Consider the following 25,532-nt stretch of genomic DNA (forward strand, 5'->3'; position numbering starts at 1 on the left):
GGAAAGCATTAAGAAACACTTACAAACCCCGAGACACACACATCCCCACATTCCCACATAAACACATTGTAAACCATAATATATAAGCAAAATATTGTAAAGTTTAAAAACATGCCCAGACAAAACTCCAAAAATACTATTGAGTTCATTTTTTATTGGCTGTCTGCTGCTGACCATGGGCTTGCCCATAAGCATGGTCTGTAAACCCACTGAGTTGCTATTGGAGAAAACGAATTTTTTCTTTGTGAGCAGTTGTCAATTGGAAGTAGCCTGAGGATTAGGGGTGGAGGGTTTAGTGTTAACTTCTTTTTCAGCATTGAGACCCCATTTAGCTTAGTCCTATGCAGGTCCTGTGGGTACTGTCACCATCTCTGTGAGTTCACATGTGTGTCAGTGCTGTTGTGTCTAGAAGGCCTTTTTCCTTGGTGTCTTCCACCCCACTGGCTCTTATATCAATCATTTTGCCTCCTTTTCTTCTGTGTTCCGTAGCCGTGAGAGGAGGGATTTGATGGAGACATCCCATTTGAGGCCAAGTGTCCCAAGACCTATTATTCTCTGCACATTGTCTAGTTGTGGGTCTATTTGTGAGTTTATTTCTCCTGCAGGAGAAAGCTTCTCTGATGATGGTTGAACAAGATTGTGAGTATAACAGAATGTCATTAGGACTCACTTTATTGCTGTGTTCCCTTAGCAGAACAATAGTATTTGGTTTTCTGCTAGATCCATGGCCTATCTAGTCTCGGTTCTTGGTTACCTGGGCAGTGTTAAGGATGGTTTGCTTCTCTGAACCTGGGTCCCCTGCAAGAGCACTGTGGGCTCTTAACTGATAAGTCATCTTTCCAGACTCTTGATGGTTTTGATTGTTGACCCAATATAGAATTCCTGGGAAGGGAGTCTCAATGATGAATTGTCTTGATTAGGGGTGTGTGTGTGTGTGTGTGTGTGTGTGTGTGTGTGTGTGTGTGTGTCTTAATTGGGTTACTTGAGTTGAGAACAACTGTCCTGAATGTGGGAAATGTCATTTCATGGACTGAGCTCTGAACTGAATTACAGCAGAGAGCAACTGAGCACACATGTATGTCCATGCATTAACTCATTGCTCTCTGTTCTCGACTGTGTTGTGATTTGACCAGTTGCATCAGGTTCCTGCTTCCTTGACTTCCAGCAGTGATGAGCTGTAACTTGGAATTGTGAGCCAAATCAAACTGTTTGTCTTGAGTTGCCTTTGTCAGGATATTTTATCACAGCAACAGGGAAAGAGACTTTGGCTGTCCACAAATAGCATTTAATTCTGTGTACTGGGCAGTGAGGTCCAGATCTGCTGCTGATTTCTCACGTCACAGCCAAGGGCTTTTGTTCTGTTTTGTTTTGTTTTTGTTAGGAAATGCTTTTCTAAAGAACTCAAGACAGGTTGGGTATAAGTCTCTATATCAAAGGGAATCAACTGGTTTTCTTCATAATGAGTGACAGCCTTCTCTTCCCTCCAAGATTAGTACAGCAAATGAACATTTTAGGTTATTTGGGGTTAAAGGTTTGAAAGTCTTCCTAAATGAGGAATCAGTTTACATATTAAAAAACAACAAAACAACAATAAAAGTCAATGCTGGACACACCTTTGAGTTGTTTTCACAGAAAGTGTGAATTGATGAAGGAAGCCTCCAGCCAGTGCTTCCTGCTTTTGTCCTTGGTCTTCTTTTTAAAAGATAAAATGTAGTTGATTGCATGAACAGATTAAATAAATGTCTGGGGAAGCCCAAACAATGAAGTTCTGGAAACCTCTATTCCTTGTGTAAGTGCAGAGATGAGGCGGGCCTTCTACAGAGCCTGCCTGGGTGCTCATCCTTGCTTACTTACTGGAAATCTGACGCAGGAAGAAGGAATTCATCTTTTTCAGAAGATTTTTTATCAGGGTAATAGGCTGCAGTGGAATGAGATTTATTTCTCGTCTTTATGCGTGTTCATGTGCGCACACATTCATTCACATATATGTATATATTTTATTATATAAATTTCTTCATGTTGGAAGGCAAGTCGTGTGGTCTTTTGTATTTCTTTATGTTTTATGAGCAGAGACACTGTTCTCAACAATAAGTTTACTCCTGGGTCAGCTTAATAAAGAGCATGACTCTCCGAAGCAGAGAGCTGGGACTTTCACTGGCCTTTGGGACAGACCTGAGTTTCTCTCTTTCTTTCTTTTTTTATAATTAGATGTTTTTTAAATTTACATTTCAAATGTTATCCCCTGTCCTGGTTTCCTAACCATAAAACCCCTAACCCATTCCCCTCCCCTTCTTCTATAAGGGTGTTCCCCCTCCACAACCATTCCCTCTTCCCGCCCAACCTCACATTCCCCTACACTGTGGGGGGTTGGGGGGGGTGGTCAAGCCTTGGCAGGACCAAAGGCTTCTCCTCCCATTGGTGCCCAACAAGGCTATCCTTTGCTACATATGCAGCTGGAGCCATGGGTCTGTCCATGTGTACTCTTTGGATGGTGGTTTAGTCCCTGGGAACTCTGGTTGGTTGGTATTGTTGTTCTTATGGGATTGCAGACCCCTTCAGCTCCTACAATCCTTTCTGTAACTCCTCCAATGGAAACCCTGTTCTCAGTTCAATGGTTGGCTGCTAGCATTTGCCTCTGTATTTGTCATGCTCTGACAGAGCCTCTCAGGAGACAGCTATATCAGGCTCCTGTCAGCATGCACTTCTTGGCATTAGCAATATTGTCTGGGTTTGGTGGCCTTATGTGTATGGGCTAGATCCCCAGGTGGGGCAGTCTCTGGATGGCCTTTCCTTCAGTCTCTGCTCCAAACGTTGTCTCCATATTTCCTCCTTTTATTATTTTTGTTCTTCCTTCTAAGAAGGAATGAAGCATCCATACTTTGGTCATCCTTCTTGAGCTTCATGGGTCTGTGGATTGTGTCTTGGGTAATTCGAGCTTTTGGGCTAATACCTACTTATCAGTGACTGCATACCATGTGTGCTTTTCTGTAATTGGGTTACCTCACTCAGGATGATATTTTCTAGTTCCATCCATTTGCCTATGAATTTCATGAAGTCATTTTTAATAGCTGAGTAGTATTCCATTGTGTAGATATACTATATTTTCTGTATCCATTCCTCTGTTGAGGGACATCTGGGTTCTTTCCAGCTTCTGGCTATTATAAACAAGGCTGCTGTGAACATAGTGGAGTACGTGTCCTTGTTATATGTTGGAGCATCCTTTGAGTATATGCCCAGGAGTGGTACAGCTGGGTCCTCAAGTAGTACTATGTTCAATTTTCTGAGGAACCTCCAGACTGATTTCCTCAGACTGATTTCTGGGTTGTACTAGCTTGCAATCCCACCAGCAGTGGAGGAGTGTTCTTCTTTCTCCACATCCTCACCACTATCTGTTGTCACCTGAGTTTTTGATCTTAGTCATTCTGACTGGTGTGAGGTAGAATCTCAGGATTGTTTTGATTTGCATTATTCTGATAACTAGGGATGTTGGACATTTCTTTAGGTACTTCTCAGCCATTCTATATTCCTCAGTTGAGAATTGTTGCTTGAAGCAATCCCACTAAAATCAGGGACTAGACAAGGCTGCCCACTCTCTCCCTACCTATTCAATATAGTACTTGAAGTTCTAGCCAGAGCAATCAGACAACAAAAGAAGGTCTAAGGGATACAAATTGGAAAGGAAGAACTCACAGTATCATTATTTGCAGATGATGTGATAGTGTACTTAAGTGACTCCAAAAGTTCCACCAGAGAACTACTAAGCCTGGTAAACAACTTCAGCAAGTGGATGAGTATAAAATCAACTCAAATCAGTAGCCTTCCTCTACTCAAAAAATAAACAGGCTGAGAAAGAACATAGAGAAATAATACCTTTCACAATAGTAACAAATAATACTATTTGTGACTCTAACCAAGCAAGATCTGTATGATAAGAACTTCAAGTCTCTGAAGAAAGAAATTGAAGAAGACTCCAGAAGATGGAAAGATCTTCCATGCTTATGGATTGGCAAGATTAATATAGGAAAGATGGCCATCTGGCCAAAAGTAATGTACAGATTCAATGCAATCCCCATCAAAATTCCTACTCAATGTTTCATAGACTTAGAAAGAGCAATTTGCAAATTCATTTGGAATAACGAAAAACCCAGGATAGCAAAAAGTAACCTCGACAATAAAAGAAATTCTGGGGGAATCCCAATCCCTGACCTCAAGCTGTATTACAGAGCAATTGTGATAAAAACTGTATGGTATTGGTACAGAGACAGGCAGGTAGATCAATGGAATAGACTCAAAGACCCAGAAATGAACCCATACAACTATGGTCACTTGATCTTTGACAAAGGAGCTAAAAACATTCAGTGGAAAAAAGATAGCATTTTCAACAAATGTGTTGGTTCAACTAGAGGTCAGCATGTAGAAGAATGGAAATTGATCCATTCTTATCATCCTGTACAAACCTCAAGTCCAAGTGGACAAGGACCTCCACATCAAACCAGATACACTCAAACTAACAGAAGAAAAAGTGGTTAAAGCCTCGAACATGGGGGCACTGGGGAAAATTTCCTGAACAGAATACCAGTGGCTTATGCTCTAAGATCAAGAATCGACAAATGGGACTTCATAAAATTGCAAAGCTTCTGTAAGGCAAAGGACACTGTCATTAGGACCAAATGGCAACCAACAGATTGGGAAAAGATCTTTACCAATCCTACATCTGATAGAGAGCTAATATCCACTGTATACAAAGAACTCAATAAGTTAGACTCCAGAGAATCAAATAACCCTATTAAAAATGGGGTACAGTACTTGAGTTTCTTAATCCAGTTTCCTCTCCTGGGGGAATAGAAGTGTGCAGGTCTCATTGGCCCCCCCCTTCACATAGCTCTGTGGGAAGTAGGAAAAGGAGCTGATGCCAGTGTTGCTTTTCTAGTTGCAGGTATTGATATAAGTATTAAACTTTCTTGCCTTAACCAACAAGTCCCATGTTATTTAAGAGAAGCATGACATAGGTTAATTAGCTAGCTCATAAGATCAGTGGAATTTTAGACTTTACAGTTCTTACTACTTTGGAAAAAAATGAATTCCTAAATGAAATGTTGGGAGAGAGTTATTAGAACGTATATTTATAGGCTTTACCATTTGTAAGAAGCTCATTTGACATGATTTCTCCTTGCTTTGATGCAGGGTTTGTTTACAATGTCAGCCCATATATGGAGTATCATCCTGGTGGGGAGGATGAGCTTATGAGAGCCGCAGGAGCAGATGGAACGGATCTTTTTAATGAGGTGAGTTGCTTCAGATAATCAGGACGTTGTGTGCATGGATACACTCAAACTAGGAAGAAAATGCTTGCATTCATTTTAGATAGGTGGGCTTGAACTCTGAAATGTAGGCAGGTGTTCACAGGTGGCAGCTGTTCATGAGATTTCACAAATCACTTTATTAAAATTCTAGAGACGGTTTCAAGTACCTGGTGTGAACTTTATCTCCACCACTGGCAAGACTTGCACTCACCTTGATTTCTTTTAGTAATGATGATAATTGGTTTATAGAAAACATCATCAATGGGAGAAAAGACAGGTGGATCTGCTGTTACAAATTACTGTAGATTTTTAATTTAATTAAATTTTTTTAGTTAGCATGCAGCATTCTTATTTTCTTCATAGGGAGATAGTTGTACATCCAATCTGTTACTATGTGTTCCCCATACATCTTGGAGAAAGTTAGATAATGTTGATTAATGATGGGAAACTTAATTTTCCTAAATTAATAGGAGAGAATCTACATGCATTTCAAAAGTCATTTACATCAGTATCCTTTCCTCCAAATTTACAATCAAATATTAGTTCCCTTGCTATTTAAAAGTTCCACAGAATGTGTTAATTACTATCAATTTTGTTAATAGTTATTCTGACATCATAGTCATTAGAAGTTTAGTAATTTGCCTTTGCTTCATATTTCATTTTGTATTTTAATGATAACTAACTGTGTTATATAATACTAGGTTTTTACTATTTAAGATACCTGAATCACATTGGGGTATTTTATGGTTGTTTTGATCAAATGTAATTTGATTTCTGCTTCTCCTGTTTTCTGTTATGCTGGGTTTTTTTTTTCTTAATACTTTTCTTTATTTCTGAGATTATAGGTGGTTATTTTTTGATCAAGTTGTCAGAAATGTAGTTTGTTTTATGTTTAAAAATACTTAGGTACATCTGCTTTAATAGTGCAACATGTTTGCTCTGATGCAAAGTCCCATTGGCTCATTGGTTGCATTAGCCTTCTCTTGGTAGAGTCTTCTTGCTTCTTTAAGACATGCTCCTTTTGCTGTTTGTTCATTTTTAGCAATGTAAACCAAGTCACTTGTCTAGTGTAGATTCTCTTGGATCTCCCTGTGTGCTCAGGTTGAATGTGCCTACTCATCAGAAGGTTTCTCAATTTAAAACTAAAACCTCATAGTTTATGTTCCTCAGCACCAGCTTTCTATGGGTTGTGTGCGAGGAAGGCGATGCTGTGCTTAACACATTGCTGTAGCCCACGACTTTGATGAATCAGCAAAGTCTGTTGTTTGTGACTATTACTTACTGTGGAAATAAACAATTTTGTGTTTTAGAAGCTTCTGGTGTATTCTAGAAACTTCATTCTAGAAACTATCTTTCACTACAAAGCTTTCTCTATGCCCCGTATTTGAGTTGCACAAAGTATGTATTGGTTCATGTCTTTATTGTCTTTGTTTCCAGTTTTGATTGCACTGCTGACCCCTTATTTTATCATTCCACATAACTGGTGGGCTGAGATGGTCTGTTTGTATTTCAGCTCAGTCTCCTGTGATCATACTGCCTTACCTCCTCTTTGTGTTTCCTGGTGCCAGTTTCCAGAGAAAGGGACTGAGCTGCTAAGTAGTCTTTGTCTTTTCCCTTCATGCCCAGATAGTTTCCTGTTCAGGTGTAGTTTGGGTAACACAACAACTATACTCACCTTCTTAAGGATGATCGTCTAAGCAGCATCCTGCTGTTAGCTCTAAGTTGTCATTAGTAACAGTGAGATGAATTTAGTCATCCGACTTGTCTTTTGAGACCCTGTCAGAGTAAATATTCTCCTTTGAACATACTTAAGGGCCTGCTGTTTAGAGTCCTGTAATTGGCACAGCCTGTACCCTGGACTCCTTGAGTCTCTGTCTTTTTTATCTGTTTGCTTAAATTACCCGAATTCTTACACTCCAAAGGCAGGTTTTACACAGTAGTAGATGCGTTGCGAGTAATTGCAAATAAAATTCACTTTCTATTAATATTAAGTGCATGCCCATTTTGTAATGTTTGCTATTTAATATTATTCATTTCTTCAGGATTATTAGAATCCTGTTAGCAATATTGCTTGACTGTTTTTTTAAATGTTTGAACAATGGATTCTGACTGATGCTGAATAATGAAAATGACTTTTCTTTACTGATGTTTTTGAATGTTGTGTTCTTTCTAATTTTTTCACAATTGGACATTTAATTCTTAGGATTTTGTTAATTTAAACAGTGTTATGCTTCTAGCACAGTAATGGACACCTGTAATCCTAATACTCAGGAGGTTGAGACAGGAGGATGTCTGTGAGTTAGAGGGTAGCTTGGGTTACATAGTTTGTTCCAGACCAGCCCAAGTTCAAATTTTCTGTTTTATCATACAAGAGGAATATGGCAGTAATTTTCCTACATCGTGAAGGATATTCTTAAACACTAGTGCCTACCCCCAGCCTGTTGCACTGCAAATGGCAAAGAGATAAAAAGGATAAAGAGTGTTCTTTTGAGACTGTTGGGACCTCATGGACGCCTGACAGTACCAGAGGTCTGTGGACAACACGTTGAGATCCTGTTCGAAGCAGTCCGTGTCTGTTGCTGGCTGATTGAATCTGCTTCAGGGCAGCGTGTGCAGGTTTAGCTCTGCTCATGGTGAAGTAAGGATATCCTGTGGAGGTGGAGTCACGTTGCCTATCGGCCATTCATTTCCCATGCTAGGTGCATCGTTGGGTCAATTATGAATCCATGCTGAAAGAGTGCCTGGTTGGCAGGATGGCTGTGAAGCCCGCTGTTCCGAAAGGTAAGTAAAGGGACAGTGGTTTTTGAAAATAAAATAGGATTTCAATGAATAGGAATAAATAAGTCACAGTACTTTCCCCAGTTTTACTGTCCTTCTACTGTATCTGCTCTAAAGGCCGTACTCAACTTGGGCCTCCACATGCATGCGCATACACATGCCCTACCCACAGATGTAAGAACATGCATACATACACACACTGTATGTCTTTCTCTTTAAAAAAAAAAAGTGTTGTATTTTGTAGAAAGTTGTGAGGAGTAAAGAGCATAGAAAGGAAACCTTTGTTTGCTTCCTGGATGTCAGTAATCTCACATTCGGTCACTAACTAAGCACATGAGTGACCATGTGGTCATTAATAAGCACATAAGTGACAGCACTGGTTGCAGATGTTGGCTGAGATCTTTTACTCTTGAGGTTGTACATTTAATTTTTTATAAATTAATTTTTGAGTTGGCATCTCACTTTGCTAGTCCAGGCAAACACATGATCCTTTTCCTTAACTTCTGAAAAGTTTGGATTACATGTGTGGTAGGTGTGTGGCCCCATTCGCAGCTTATAATGTAACTGTTTTGATTGCTTGACTCAAAAACAAACAAACAAACAAACAAACAAACTGTAAGAAGTGCTGCAGTCCCGTGTCACCGTCTACTTTTATTTTGACTCTTCCTTCTCTCCTCGCCTATGTGGACTCATTCTAGGTTAAGCTTCTTTTAGAGTGTAACTGCCTCTGAGCTGGAGCTCTCCTGTCTGACAGCTGCTTCTGAACTTCCTTTATAAGAGCGCCCCTTTGGAGTCTGGATGGAATTGCAGTTCAGAGAACCCCTTTCTGTGAAGGGATATAGCCATTTCCGTTCAGTCATGACTCTGGCTCTTACTCAGAATGAATCAGTTCAGACAGAATCTTTGACTACTTAGTTCTATGAGTTTTGTAGTTCAAGGCTTTATTGCTGGAAGCTTCTCTCAGTATACCTCTATGTAGGGATTTTAGATCTGCAGAGGAATGTCCATAGTCACATAGAGGTAGAGAACAGGGGCTTGGATCTATAAAAGGCAGGAAGTTGGAACCAAGCCCCTGTTTATGGCCTTGACGTGTTAGAACTATCTGTTTAATGGAAAAGTACATAAGAGTAATGGGAGATACTGGACTTTGATGTCTGTCTCAACCTTTTTATAAGGTGATGAAGGAGAAGAAAGGATTCCGTGTGAGAGTCTGACACAGTGCTCATAGTAGAGAGGGTGTGCTTCCTGGTGTAGTTGAAGGTAATGCTGTGGAGCTTGGTTTTCATTAACTTCATTGTACTTCCAGCTCAGCAAGGAGGCCAAGAGCTCCTCAACTCAGATTCGTCTCCCACTTAAGTGGTAGTGGGGGATTCATAGGAAGAGAAGGGAAAAGCAAGCTGTTGATTGGTCAGAAAGGAGAGTTTGGGGGTTCTCAGTATAAGTGTAGAAGAGCAATGCACCGCTTCACGGAGAACATAGGTCTTTTGTTCCTTCTTTTCTTTTTATATTTGAGACCAGCTTCCATGCAGGCCAGGCTTACCTCAGATTTACTGCTATCCTTTAGACTCTGCTTCCTAAGTGCTGGGATTGCAAGTGTGTACCACCACGAGTGCCTATGCAGACTACCTTGAATTTTACTGCAGTGCTGGGGATTGAACCCGGGACCTTTTGTATGCTAGACAAGCATTCTCCTACCACTCTGCAGCACTTGCGTGGTTATATTTGCAGGTAGTTAGTATATTATCCATTGGGGATTATGCGGTCATTAAAAGAGCATTGACTAGTGGGACCTGCTGCTTCTATGCATGTTCACTCTTGGAAGCCAGCCTCAGACCATGTTTGCATGGGTGCCGATAGCAGCTTTTCCTGGAACAGCTTGGGTTCTCTCAACTGAATAACATATTTAGTTATGGATCAGTGCTGCCTTTCCTAACCAACTTCGGTCTGACCTACCTGGGAATTTGGATAGGCCACAAATCAGTTTGAAGCAAGGTTGAAATTTAAGCATATCACCTATGTGATCCCAGAAACCTCAGAGCTAGTCTCTCATTACTGATTTCCCAGTGTACCTAGCAACTGCCCATGAGGATTTGTATCAGAGGAACATGGATTCAGCCTGACACCCTCTTTCCACAGACACAGGTCAGTAGTTAGAACCCAAGGAAGTAAGTCAGGTACAGGGCTTACTGTTGAGCCTTGTTACGCCTGTCCGAAGTTGTGGTAATTGTGCCTTAAATTTTTAGGGGAGTGAAATTGAATTGATAACCTAAGTTTAAAGTGAGACTATTAAAAGCAGCCACTCAGAACTGAGGATGAACCAGGGAGAACTGCATTTTAGAAAGGAAAAGATGAAACACCCAAAATTAAAAGCTCGTCCTGTAAAGACACAGTAAGAAGCTGCAGGGAACCGAAGATGGAGGAGCAGAACTTCACAGAGTAAACATGGTGCTGGGGATGAGAAGACGGGAAGACGTGCAGGAGACATGGGTCTGCTCAGCCTCAGTTGCAGTCAGGCTTTTAGAAGGAGGTCACAGTGAGAACGGGAAGAGGCAATGCATGAAGGGGACACAGGCTGGAATTTTTCCGAATGAAAGTCAGGTATCTAAAGTTTAGCAGTCCCCAGACAAGCCCAGTCAGCAGCATAGCATGGGATAGTGGGAAGTGTGTACAAGCAGAGGCGGGAAGGTGAAGGAAGTCAGAGGAAGACCCACCGACACAGCAGGGACTCACACGGCAGCTGGCTTGGTGCTGGCTACTACAGCTGAATTCCCAAACCACAGCAGAGGCTCAAAGCAGAATGGATAGTGCTTTGAAAATGTTAAGGAAAAACAACTGACCACTTAAATCGCTCTGTAGAAAAGTTAAAACAGATGTACATTAGACCATCACAAAACCAAAGCCCCTCCCCATGAGGGTAGAACCAGGGGCATGAGGAAATGGAGATTTCAGGCTAAGCCCTAATCATAAAGAACTAAACTATGAACTCTGCTCTTTCTCTCTGCTGTTTCAGGGAAGGGCAGCATCTTTCTCAGGAAAAGAAGGTATGAGCTTTTAAAAACAAAATAAAAGCCCCCTTTAGTAGTCCATCTTTATTCCTGACGCCAGTGACTGAGGCAGCATGACCTTTGGAAAGAGCAGAGTTTCATAGACAGATTTGGGTCCGAGTCTCATCTCTGCTACTTAGACCTTGTTTTCTTAGGTGCCAGTCATAGATGGTACCTAATGGTAATGTTTTTTTCATTAATTAAATGAAGTATGAGAAGAAGATGGGAAAATAGCTCCATGAATAAATGTGCTTGCCACACAAGGTCAGACTTCCAGAACTCAAGTAAAAGCTGCACATGGTAGAATAGCATCTGTAATCCCAGTATCCCTAATAACTGTACTGATGCTACAGAGAGATGGGAGGCAGGGACAAGAATGAGGCTCACGAGTCTGCGCCCAGATATGCTGGCTTTACAGTAAGACCAATGCCCGAAGGTTGTCCTCTGTCATCTACCTTTGTGCCATGACCACAGGTCAACAAGCACACACATGTGTCAACAAGCATACACGTGGATGCATTTACACACATGGATGAGCATTTTAAAGCAATTGAGGAATTAACTGAAGCAAAATTTGCCAGCCAACTGGAATCTAAGCAACTCGTGCGTGCGTGCGTGTGCGTGTGTGTGTGTGTGTGTGTGTGTGTGTGTGTGTGTGCGCGTGTGTGTGTGTGTATGTGTGTGTGTGGGTGCGTGCGTGCGTGTGTGTGTGTGTGTGTGTGTGTGTGTGTGTGTGTGTGCATGTGTATGTGTTGGGGGAGAGTGACTAGAAAAGCCACGGGTGTTTCTGTGCTTCACTACTTATAACACTGAGGCTATCTTTTTTTTTTTCTTTCAGTTTATGTCTACAGTTATTAGGAATAAACTAGCATGTGATGCTAAGTTCACCATGAAAAGATGGTTCTGTTCCAGGAAAAGAGACATTCTTGTTAATTGACAGGACCTGTGAGAGTTTGGACAGAGTCAACCAGTTTGGTTCATGAGTATTTTGTGGATTAGTGGCAGTGATTTCAAATGACTTGAGAGGCATTAGGAAGCAGAACAAGAGTTTTACAAAGCAAAAAAGCAATGTTTGCAAGCAACAGGACCTTTTCTTTATAAAAATATTTTTATACAACATATTTTGATCATGTTTTTTCCTCTTCCCAACATTCATCCCACTACCTGCCCACTCATTTTTGTGTGTTCTTCCATTTCTCTTTCTCTTAAGTAAAACAAACCTCAAACAAACAAAAACACAATAAAACAAAAAATATGTATAAGAGAAAAAAGTCAGCAAAACAAATAAACAAAACATGAAGATCGTCTTGTGTTGGCCAACTACTCCTGGGCATGGGACCTGGCCTGGAGTGTGACTGATAAACCCAGTGACACTGCATTGGAGAAAACTGGTTTTTCCTTAGTCTGTGTCTATCAGTTGCAAATCGTTTCTTGGTAAGGGGTAGGATCCTGTGTCTACTTCTCCCTCAGTGCTGATGCCCAGTCTGGCCTGAACTTGTGCAGGTCCTTTGTGTTCTGCCACAGTCTCTGTGAGTTCATGTGTACCTGTCTCATTGTGTCAGGAAGAGTTGTCCTAGGAGTCATCAATCACCTTTGGTTCTTACGATCTATGCTCCTCTTCTGCATAGGTCATGAGCCCTTAGGGGAGGGGCTTTACATTAAGACATCCATTCAGGACCGAGTGCTCCTAAGTCCCTCACTCTCTGCACATTGACTGGTTGTGGGTCTCTGGGTCAGAAGCTTCTCTGATGACTGTTCTATAGGGATAGTAATATATCACTAGGGGGCCATTTTATTGCTATGTTCTTTTAACAGAATAGTAGCAGTGGGTTTTTGTTTAGTCTTATGTCAGATTCTTGGTCACTTTAGCTGGGGCAAGTGTGAGCCTTAATTTCTTTTTAAAAAAGTGGCTGGTTACGTTTGTGACACCTGTGCAGTTACTGCAGCTGTGCATCTTACAGGCAGGTCACTGTTGTAGACTGCAGGGCTTGTGGCTAGGAGATACTGATAAGTTCCTTTTCCTGCTGTGGTAGGCATAGTACTTCTCAGTACCATGAATGTCAGTCAGCGAGGGTGAAACTTTTAGTGGGCACCATCTCACCTTTTTGAATTTAATGACGTAAGTTAGTGTTGTATTCATCAATAAGACTTTACCATCAGATTGTGGAGAGTAACCAATAATACTGGCAATAGCCTGCAGTATTTGGTGGATTCCATGGGACCCTGTTGGCATATGTGTGTGTGTGTGTGTGTGTGTGTGTGTGTGTGTGTGTGTGTGTGTGTGCGCGCGCGCGCGTGTGTATATGTTATGTGTATGCGTGTGTGTGCCACAAGTTTGAGGAATCCTTAGGCTAGTGGGAAGGGGAACCCTACCTTGTGGCATCTTTCAGTTTGGAAATTTGGATGTTATTTTAGTTTATTATTCTTTAAAAATCTCCTAACAACTTGCCGAGGGGGTTATTTTGATCATAACTGTGTAGCATTGTGTGGTTATTAAAATATATTAGACGTTTGTGAATTGGCTGCTGTCATTGCAACCTAGACTTAAGATCCACTCTACTTCCCCCACCCCGCCCCACCCCCGCAGAACTGAGTGCAGCTGAGCAGCAGGGCAGTCTCTGACTGCTGAGCTTTCCCAGAAGAGAGGCCTTAGCAAGGCAGAATATTGATATTTAGCCAATGTTAGGAAAAGATATCAGTTTGGTTTTTCATAGAGTCTTTCAAATGATGCTATCCACAAAGAATACTGGATTTTTTCTTAGGGAAAAAGTTTCTCTTGCAAATGTGAATGCGTTTAACTTGGAAATATTTATATGACTCAGTTTTTTAAAACTTAGACTGCTATAATTGTGAAGATAATTTAAATAATTTAAGGAGAAGTTTTCTTCATACTGGAATTTCTTATATTAAAAAAAATGGGCAGCAGGGGGTTACTTTTGAAAAATCCAGTAAGTTCTGGCAGATTGAAGTCAGTGCACATTAGGCAAAATAGTCCTCTGATGTAATATATTTTCCTAGAAACAAATTACCTAGAGTAATTTTTCAAAATCTATGAGTGCCTTGGGTAAAAACAGATTTTTTTTCATGACACATGAAATTTATTAGACTGTGGCTCTAAAATACACTGAGGTGGCTTTAATTTGCAGTACTGTGAGCTCACTGTTTCTTTTCAGGTGTGGTAGCTATAGCAGATGACACTGGTGGAGGACAGTTAGGACCAGGCCGTGGACATCAGTGCTCCCTTACAAATGGCAGTGGTGTTCTTTGGCAGTGATAAGCAATAGCTGTTTGAGGTTCAGCTTTTATCAGGTTTTAAGTCCTGTACGTTTTTTACGAAGTATTAAGCAACAGCATGTCAAGAAAAGTAGGGTTTCAGGGGAGAGGGATTAAGTCTTGACTTTGTCAAGCTGTGGATCAGTTTAGGCCTTGGCCTCTTATTTTTCTTCTTGAGGAAGAGAAAGGCAATAGTTTGTTGCATATTGTATGAGTTCTTTCAGTTATAGAATTATTTTGATTAAAAAGGGGAAAAGATGGCAATCTGGTTTTGTTTTTTAGTTATGCTCACTTTGTTGGATGAGTGAATTAGAGATATTTATGGGAATTTGGATTATTAGAAATTAGAAGACAGAAAATTTGAAAGCAGAACATTGTCTACACCTGTAACTCCATTGGGAGGTAAAGAAAGAAGGACCATGTGTGAAGGGATCCTGGGCTAGTGGGAAGGGGAATACCACTTTGTGACATCTTTGACATTTTGATATGTTATTTTAGTTATTATTCTTTAAAACTTTTTAAAGCTACTAACAACTTGCTGAGGGGATTATTTTGACTGTAATCGTATGGCACTTGTGTGGTTATTAAAATATATTAACTTTTATGAGTTGGCTGCTATCCTGAAAAATATAACTGAAAAGATTTTTCTGAGTTTTAACTAATAATTGTATTATATGTACATATGAAAATCTTAACGTATTTGACTCATTTTGGTGAGTTTATGCTTATTAAATAGACTGACAGACTCATAATAGAAAATAGACTCTAGTTGGAGTGCTAATATTTGTATTTTATAGAATATAATTAGTAAATTATGTTTTCTTTATACTAATTAAAATATGACATCTCAGACAAAACTTGGGCTATAAGTGCTCTTAGGATGTGTATGAGTCAGTGGTAGAACCTGTGCTATGCATTCTCAGAGTCTACAGACTGATTGCCAACACTTGGGATTAGGGGGCAAGAAATAAATATAACAAACACCCCCCACCCACCCACCCACACACACACACACACACACACACACACACGCACACACGCACACACGCACCCTATCTGGAGAAATAGGCTGATGGCCTCCACTAAAATGACTTATGTGAAGGAAAGGCCTTCCGTGTCATAACCCCGTTTCTACTCTCGGGCATAGTGTAACTAATAAAGATGACTTCATGTTCTCTTTCATGTTACGCGATTCTTATCTGACTTTTTCCTCTCCAAATACAGACTGTCATGAAGGAAAGAGAGTCTTAAATGGTAAGTCAAATAAGTTAGTAATACAAATTATTCATACTTGTGTGTGATATTGCTACATACAATTGTCTGGGGATTCAGATTTTTTTTTTAATGCAAAAGCTGCTCTTGCTTAGCCAAACTTAAGGGATTTACTAGAACTTTATAGGCCCCTAATTTTAACTATTCCTCTTAAAATAATTGCTTCCATGAAATCTCTTAGCCCAGAGTGTAAATGCTTATATTGATTAAAACAGGACTGAGGTAGTCAGTCTCTTAGGCATGTGAGTTCACCTGTGGGGTGAGGCAGGTTCCAGTAGCTTACTACTCTAGGCTGCTCCTGACTGGTCAGTACAGACATCCTCATGGTTGGCATTGTCCCATTAGCACCCAAGTATGGTGTGGTGGTCAATAATTATCATGAAATGCATGCGGCTCCTCTGAGTTATGTGATTGTACCTGTAGATTAAGATATTTTCCCCTCCCTGTTTACAAAACAAAGTTATAAAAATAAGAGTTAGCGGTCTAGGTTTTCAGTAGAACTGCCTTCTTCTTAAGTGAGAAATAGTCTGTAATTTGCCATTTATGATATGTGCGGTTGTTATGGGATAGCACTGCAGTACAGTCAGGGCTGATCAGGGCTTCATCTGATGGCTGCCTCTTCTGTGATGCTCTAGAAACAATCATCCCTCTTGCCTCCCACATGTGGCTCTCAGCATCTTCACTCTGGGAGCACTGTGTTTAATGTTTCAATTAAAGATGGCCTTAAATGTGAAACATAGCATGTTCCACTGCAGAGCCATTCCCTGTGTATATATGTTTCTGTGTACATATCTATGTATATGTGTATATTTTTGTATTTTGTAACTGTTTCTACATTTGACCCAGCTAAGTCTGTATGGTAATTCTATATTTGCAAATGTAATATGCTGTCCCACGCGACCTATCGCCAGCAAGAATACACGGGGACACACGAATCCTTCTGTATCCAAAATGCTTATTATTTATTAATAATAGAGGGCGCTGGGACGCCAGCATGGTGCGGCTTATATACACCCTAGCAGGGCGCATCCACACCTGATTGGTTGCTTACCCATGATCTCATTAGGCACGCCCCGGAGTGGGCAAAGACCTGGCACGAAGGCACTCTTGCACATGCGCACACAGTTAACTTCCTGAAAGGAAGTCGGCTGGCGCAGCGGAGGCCAGCGCCATCTTGTAATGGCAAAACTATCTCGGCCTTCCACGTGGGGTGCAGTGGAAGCCAGCGCCATCTTGTGGTGGCGAATGTTATTGCGGCCCTCTACATCTCCCCCTTATTATTTTATTAATTAATAACAATAAATTATTGTCTAGGCTGGTCTAGGTCCCTGCAGTTACGTCCATCTGTTGTGGCTCCTGTCTTAGGTCGTTCCTCTATGTCACAGCCTTATTGAAGGGTAACCCTATCGCCACCGGGCCCCGTGTACTGTGCATGAGGAAAGTTGCCCGTCTCTGGATACCACAGTGCTGTGTGACAGTAACTGTTAAATGACCTAGGGCGAACTCTAAAAAGAGGCCAGCCAGAAAATGAGTTAGTGGGGAAATCATGATCACCCTATCGCATGCAATGAGGAAACCTTAGCGATGTGGAAGGGCTGATCAAAGAATCATTGAGTCTCTCTCATCCCAGTGCAATGGATCCACAGATCCATGGGGTGCAAGAGCAGAGAACTCAGATACCGACTAATTTTTTGAAGATAGATAACCAAATTTGGGGGGTGGGGCCCTTGTTCAATGGCCCTTGAGTGACAACGGCCTTGTCACGTTTCTGTTGAGATCTGAGTTTGCAAACCAACCATAGCATGAACACTAATCCACAGCATAGGGCTGCACCAAACAGAGCCACTCCTGATAAGTAGTGGGCACCTCATTTGGTTCACCTCAGCTGTTACCACCAAGGGCCGTAGTCAAGCCGCTCCTATAATAAAATTTAGAATTCCCAATTGTTAGCAACTACTCCAGAAAGTTCACCCACTGTGCTTGTCTAACCATAGATTGGGGTAGGGTAACTCCAGACACTGTAGACACAATGGCTATAGCAGTAAATGGCTGCTACAATAGCAGTGAAAGTAACAAGGTCTTTCCCAGGACAGTTCAGGATCAGTCATTCTTCTCTGGAACAACCAGCAGGCAATGGAACCATGTCTGAGATCTGTATAACCAGGACAGAGTTCTCCAGTCCACAGCAGTTTTACGCAGGTGGCATTCCTGTGAAGCTACAGACTGCAAGATGACAGCACCAGTTAAGGCAGCAAGAGTCACCAGAGAAATGGGGGGGGGGGCAGCAACGGCTGGAGTCCAGTCTTCTCCAGCAAGCAGCAGTGCACAGAGGGTCAAAGAGCAGGCCACAGTGGGACAGGACACACGCAGCGGTAACACTGACTGCAGCAACGGCAAAATCTCTGTGATGAAAAATGATGAGGGGGAATCTTCCATCTTCCTCTCAGGGCAGGAATGACTCCAGGGACCCGAACCACGAGAGCTGAATCTTCATGCTCCCAGGATCAGCAAGTCTCACCCACCACTCAGGCAGCTGGCACACTCTTGTAGCATCCTGTAGAAAAAACACAAACATTCCCTCTTCCCCATATAAAATATCTGAACAGGATCATGCCAATATGTGAATCTTTCTATTTCACCTAGGCAGAAGTATGCCTAGTTGTAGGGTGCCATAAACTTTGGCATCCAAATTTTAAAATTGAAATAAAAGGAGCATTATTTAGCATACAGGTATAACTCCCCCTTTTTATTTATTAAGATATAGTAAAGATGTTATTTATTAAGGTAAGTCCTCGAGGATTAAATTGAGGACACTGAGCACTTGTATTTATAAATTGACTTGTATACCAAATTATTGTCTCTAGCATTATTGTTTTGGATATATAAAGAATGAGATTTTTTGACTAATTGTTCCTATGTAAGACCTATAATCTGTCTGGTATCATTGTCCTCCCTTGTTAAGGAGCCCAGGCAATCCAATTTGAGTTCTTAAATGGTCTATTAAGGAACAGTACTTAGTGCTCTTAACCACTAAGCCATTTCTCTAGCACCTCACAAACTTTATTTATCTAAACATAAGCATTAATTAGAAATGTCAAATCCTGTACATATTGTCCAATTTCAGTCTTACTAGAAATCCCTGAGCTGGCAGGGCGAGGCTGGGAATTTAAAGTAAGCAAATGGAGTCTTCTTTTCATATCAACTCTATTACCATTTTCAAAGTTAGGTATGAGTCTAAGGTTTAATTTAGTTGTCTGAGCCAGAGCACTGAAAGGACTGTGAGTTGTCAGACATTCACACTGAAATCACTCATTGATTTTAAGTAGAAAACCTGTCTCTAATAAAGCATTAAGTAATTGAAATCAGTTGTAAACCACAAGCCACACATTGGCTATCAGTATGTGAATTGAAAGCTTGATTTAAAAACAGTGGCTAAACCACAGAATTTAATAATCTGTGTTGAAGCAATAGAAACTCAAGAGAATAAACAAGTGATCCAATCATATATGTAGCCTTTTCATTAGATGAACCACCTATAAATACAGTAAGCGCATTTCCTATGGGTTGCATGTACAAATTTACAGTAAATACAAAAGCATGTAAAGAGTAAAATTATCAATTTTGCCTGAAAAATTTGTATATGTAATAGGCCAAATATCAGTATTTTGTAATAACCAATTAACTGTTGTTTCGAATAAGATATGTTTTACCAGGTTTCTTTTTAAAATACTTCCATGACTCTAGCCTACAATTTTGTATTAACACAACTGAAGCTTTATCTCCAATGTGGATAACAAAGACCTAAGTCCTCTGGCAAGGTGAGGTACTTAGCCAATTAACATATCCTTAGGAGCTTAAAATTAGTTTCAAATATTCTTTTCTGGAGTAGTGCAACAGCTACTCACCAAATATTAAAGCTCATTTTGAGAGCAAAGGTTTGTAGTAAAAATTTCCGTATACACTGAAAGATTCAAAGTTCTAACTCCTTACATTGAAGAAGCAACAAAATTACATAATATAAGGCTATTTGCCATTCTTAATGATATCACTTTATGGGCTCTCTAAAATTATAAGCAAGCTCACGAAATGAAAACTCAAAATCAATCCTCTAAATCTATCTTGAAATGGCAGTTGGAGTAAACAAACTGGCTGTAATGTTCTCACAAGTTCCTAAACCTCATCAATCTTTCATAAATCTTGTAACAATCTCTACCTGTTTGATTTTTCTTAATTACAAATAAGTTTGAGTTAGTCAATGTAACACTGGCAATCCTTAATCACAATCTTTAAGTTCTCCTTGTAACACCAGAGCACAGCCACAATTTTGGAAAGTCACCTGAGTTCTGAGTACTGACTAGGCAGCTGTTCTTGGGGCAGTGGAATTAGCATCAAAATACAGATAGTTTCAGGGCAAACCACAACTTTGGAAAGCAAAACTCAACGTCCAACAAACGATCTAGTCTCCAAAATCCGGTCTCCAGTCTATCCTTCATGTTACTAAGTTTGACTGCCAATTCCTACATATGAACGCACGATGGTGCGGTCTCCAGTACCTCAACAAAGAGACATTGTCCTAAATTCTTTTAGAAGCCTGGTTTCCAGAATAAGAATTCCATAAAAATATTATCTCAATTTAGACCTGTTTCCCTAGGTTGGCTCATGTCACATGTTGTCTAGAATGACTTCATCCAAATTATCAGCTTTATTTCAACTTTCTGTTACCAATATTATACCTTTTTAACCATATCCAATAACTTAAAAGCCAATAGTCCATAACCAAGGCATGTAGAGCATATTTATACATTTAAAACCAATGAGAAACAAAATTGAATTGACTGCACATATCTTTAATATTTAGACCAAGCACCATTTTTACCTTTTTAGCTATGATTTTAAGAGAAGCACCTTGTCACCTGATGAGTCAAATAATAAGTCAGGGATTTTTCTAAGAGAAACAGCTGTCAGCTCTTGTACCAAAGAAGTTGAGGAGCTGTTGGCGCCTTTAAGATCAGCTCGTGTAGACGCTTAGCCCCTGGGCAGCTTCTCCAGCTGACCTAGACTCCTGACTGCAGGTACAGGGCTCTAAAGGCCTGATTGAAACTGCTTTTTATTCATTTGTTCCTTTTTTGAAACGAGTTAAAACCAAATCAGGATGTGAACGATTGACAGATAAAGTTTTTACCATTTTTTCTTTTGAACATGAAACATAAAACATTTAAGCAACAAGAAACAAAAACCACAGACATAAACTGACATACAGGGACAGCTTGGTGCACCAAGGACAGACAATAGACAAAGAGGGAAAAAACCAGATGGTGTCAGCAGAGAGGTAGGATTTTCCCTTTCCCACCACTTCCATGGTGACTATCCACTCGAGTGGAGTTGATATGGATGATGGATTGTCTCAATTCCTGGACTAGTCCACCAACGTGTTGAAACCCAATTCCTGTAAGATACTGAGATATATTATCTGAGCAGCACGACTGACATTCACAAATGGTATGGAAGTGAAACACAGTCCTGAATATTTTTACTCACAACCCAATTACATTAACTCCATCAAGCTGTGTATGGGCATTGAGATATCCTTTTGTTTGATTCTCCTGAATAAATTTTTAGGCGGTCTACCTCTATCAAGTCTGATCAGTATGACTCTGTGAAGCTTCCAGAGCCTAATCACACCTTTTACAAGCACAAAGACAAAATTTTTCTCCCAAAATACTGTGTTCCTTTTATCTCCTCCCTTTTTTTCTCCCGGGGCGTTTTTTCCCCAATCTCTCGCCTCCGCAGATCTGAAGTCGTTGGAGGGGACTGTCTGCTTGTTATCTTTTTTCCTTGAGCTCTTTAATTTTTTATCCCACCCTGTTTCTGACATGCTGCCTTGCACCTCCCCCAGCGCTCTCTGTTTTGCTATTACAGCTGGGCGGCTCCCATGCGACCTCTGACGCTGTCTGGCAGTAGCTAGAAATTCAAAGGCCAATAGAGAAAGCACGAGGGCTGCCAAAACGATAATAAAGACTTCCGCCGCATCTAGCAGGGGAGTGAAGTGGAACAAATCAAGACGCATGTCTCTCAGGGCCTACCTTTTAAACACTACAGTTCTGGATTCCTTCCGCAGATGGAAGACCCCCTCTTGGCGCCTGGCGATGGCGTGGCACCCCGGGTTCTCGCCACCAAATGTCTCGCGCGACCTCTTGCCAGCAAGAATACACGGGGACACACGAATCCTTCTGTAGCCAAAATGCTTATTATTTATTAATAATAGAGAGGGCCGCGGGACGCCAGCATGGCGCGGCTTATATACACCCTAGCAGGGCGCATCCACACCTGATTGGTTGCTTACCCATGATCTCATTAGGCATGCCCTGGAGTGGGCAAAGACCTGGCACGAAGGCACTCTTGCACATGCGCACACAGTTAACTTCCTGAAAGGAAGTCGGCTGGCACGGCCGAGGCCAGCCCCATCTTGTAATGGCGAAACTATCTCGGCCTTCCACGTGGGGCGCAGTGGAAGCCAGCGCCATCTTGTGGTGGCGAATGTTATTGCGGCCCTCTACAATATTGCCTGCTTTTTGTGTCATTATTCCAACAGCTGATTAAAATCCTGAGTGGGATAGATGAGTTTTGCTGTGCAGTAGGGCCCAGATCCCTTAAGCTGATGCCATTTTGTCCGCTAGCACTGTTGAGAGGGATAGTATTCTTTTGGACCACCTTACGTATTTACTGCTCTAACTTGGGCTTACCCCGTGTTCCCAGAAGTATAGCATGTAAGATTGTTTTATGGTTTCTTTTTGCACATGTTGAACTCAGGATAGATTCTGTTAGTTTAGCATTGCTCTCTTCTCATAAGCTGTATCCCTGTGCTGCTGTCTTGATTTTATCTGGAATTGATCTCCTTTGTGCTGTGGCAGGTCTGACTCATTAGAACTGGAATGTGTATAAGGGTAGACAAAGAAGCCTGACCAAAGGACACCGTGTCTTAGGGTCCCTTCTCTGTATAGTAAATAGTGCCATTGATACATGTCCATCAATGTAAAACTAGTCTGGTGTCATAAGTCGTAGGAGTGGCTACCATTGGGAGAGGGCAAGCTTTTAGAAAGCACATTAAAGAACATGCTGGTGACAAGGGACTCTCTGCCTTAGGAAAATGCATTTAGTTGCACATTTGTTACTTATATCCCGTATGTATGTATGTATGTATGTATGTATGTATGTATGTTTGTATGTATGTATGTAAAGAATCAAGTGTGATGTAGATAAATTACTGTTTTGTTTTGTTTTTGTGAAGGCATGCTTCCCAAGAGCCAAGTGACAGACACACTGCCCAGGGAAGGCCCCAGTTCTCCAAGGTACGCACTCTTTTTACATTTCAGAGTGAGAGCAGTTCTACACAAGCGCACAAGCATAGGAAGATAACCAAAGGGCCAGTTTACTGCACACTGCCAGTCAGTCTTGCTGAGCGAGCAAACTGCTGCACCTCATAGATGTCATAGATGCAGGGGCAGAGGGAGCTGCTCCATAAACAGATTTTAGGTAGCCAAAGTTGGATCCATTTTAACCACTTTAAAACACTATCTTAATTGTTTTTTCTGATGATAAAATATATATTCAGAGTAGAAAGTTTAGAAAACATAGAAACAGGAAAAGCAGTTGTAACCCCATTAGCCTTAGACATAGATGCCTAACATTGCGCTTTACTGATTTATGCACTACCTTTCCACACTATTTGAATTACCGTTATGGTCTTGCCTATGAGCAGTATCTGTTGTCAGTATTCTGTGAAAGCATTTTTTGCTTTTTTTGTATTTGATTACATAACCATGCCACCATTTATCTTAGTATTCAAACCTATTTTGGAGTTTTTTAAAAAAATTTAATGGAAATACTTTAAAATGTTTTAAACACTAATTTTCCTGACCGATTGATACCAAATGTTTGTTCGTGGTGCCTAGAGGCACTCAAGCTTCTCTTTTGTTATCCTTTTTCCCCTCCACTGGTCTTTGTTGCTCCAACAGAAGCACCCTGCTGTATATGGTGTTAAATAAGTTTGTGGACAGTTTTGTTCAGGGACTAAGAATGCCTCCACGTGACTCTGTACATAGGTAATCAGTATTGACTGGGTCAGCTTTACCCTAACTTTCATTACTGACCCATTGCAGTGACGAAGGATTTCTTTTTAAAAATTGTGTGTGTACACATGTGCCATGGTGTATGTGTGAAGGTTTTGACAACCTTGACATGGGTCCCCACCTTCTACCTTGTTTGAAACAGGATCTTTTTTCCGGTCCTTTGCTGCCACATATGCCAAAGGCAGCTGGTGGTGAGCTTTCAGGGATTCTTCTGCCTCTGTCTTGCTTTGTCACAGGAGCACTGGGATTACAGATGTGCAGTCCTGCATCAGGCTTTATGGGGCTGTTTCGATTTGAACTCATGTCCTCACGTTTATTCAGCAAGCATTTTTTACTACTGAGCCATCTTCCCAGCTCAAGAATGAATTTCTTTCTTTTTGTTCTTTTAAAGAATGAATTTCTTTAGTAGTGATATTTTCTTTATAGAGAAAAACGGTGATAAGCATACAGATTTCTTCATGCTCCTTAACAACACATGTATGTATTCTGTTAATTACTCTGAAAGATTTTAGTAGAAAAATATATAACCTTTATTTTGCCCATTATTCAGATATGCGGACATATAGATATTTAAAGTTGGAAGTAGATATCAGCTATATTGTGATAACTGCAACATGTTAAGACCACCATTTAGACAAGAGTTTTACCTGGAGAAATACATCTCTCAGTGTGGACTTTAAACATTGATTGACTTCATGTGTTCTTGCACATCATTCTGAGTATTTTCCCTCCTGCTGTCTTACAGCTATGATTGGTTCCAAACAGAGTCTTCAGTGACCATTGTTATATACACCAAGCAGAAGGTAAGTAGTAAGAATTAGTTGGGTTTATTTATATGAGCTCCTTTTCTACTATCTTTTCTTATATTAACCTATTTATTCTCCACAACAACCCCAAGGTAGAAAGCACTGTTCTCCCCATTTTACAAAGAAGGATTAATGTGCGTTTGGAACTTAGGCTCCTGCCAGCGGATATGCTGTGTAGCCTTTAAACCTATTTAGCATTGTTTGTGCTTTCTAGTTAACTTAAGATTACATCTTGTGAGAGTAGAGAGATTATACCGCTGAGACCTGCTATGTTTGAACTGTTTGTGGCCCTCAGGAGCCCCTGTGTAACAAAGGTTAGGAGCTCATTCATTTATGGGGTCTTTGAGTGGCACCTCTTCCGTACGAGGCACTGTTAGATGTTTTCAGCCACATAGTCCAATGCCTGATGAGCTTCCACATTTGAGCCTTGTGGATCTAAAGGCAATCTAAAGAAAATCCCTGGGATTTTTAAGAGTTCAGACTACTTTTATGGAAGTACAGAGCCTCATCTGAGCAAGGGCCTCCTCTCTCCTGTAGTGGTGATTTGGACACTGCTGGAGTGACCAACCTCTGCCTGATAACAGCCGAGTTGGCCCAGGACACCACTAGTCCTGCCTGCTCTTACCTCTAGCTCTTGTTTCCTCATCCAACAGTCTAAAACCAAGAGAGTAGGCCCAGAGAAGCTGGGATCTACTCTGTATTCCCGTGGGGTTTAAAGTGCAGTGACCAAGGAAAGGGGAGACTACTTCAGGATAGTGTAGTCAATGCAGGGTATAAGTAGTAAGTGCCACACACTTTACTAAGTCTACGTAGACACTAAAGATGTCTAAGACGCTCCCTGAGTAACCCATAGCTGAGGTTAGTGGGTTATGCACTTCTACAGCATCACAGAGTGGAAAACTAAAATGAAGATAACTAAAGATTTTG

The 25,532-nt window shown here is 40.9% G+C and overlaps 1 protein-coding gene across 7 annotated transcripts in view; it reads left to right on the forward strand.

Annotated features, from left to right (window-relative positions):
* Nucleotides 1–25,532, forward strand: part of Cyb5r4 (cytochrome b5 reductase 4) — a 68,330-nt gene that overhangs the window by 12,862 nt on the left and 29,936 nt on the right. For 3 of the 7 annotated variants that reach the window (NM_133427.3, XM_087560269.1, XM_087560273.1), the window contains 5 exon segments: nt 5,185–5,285; nt 8,003–8,084; nt 15,623–15,652; nt 22,959–23,019; nt 24,545–24,602. In NM_133427.3, coding sequence (NP_596918.3) covers nt 5,185–5,285; nt 8,003–8,084; nt 15,623–15,652; nt 22,959–23,019; nt 24,545–24,602 — 332 coding nt within the window. 7 annotated transcript variants of the gene reach the window in all.

This window comes from Rattus norvegicus, chromosome 8, assembly GCF_021556685.1.
Source record: "Rattus norvegicus strain SHRSP/BbbUtx chromosome 8, alternate assembly SHRSP_T2T, whole genome shotgun sequence".
NCBI lineage: Eukaryota > Metazoa > Chordata > Mammalia > Rodentia > Muridae > Rattus > Rattus norvegicus.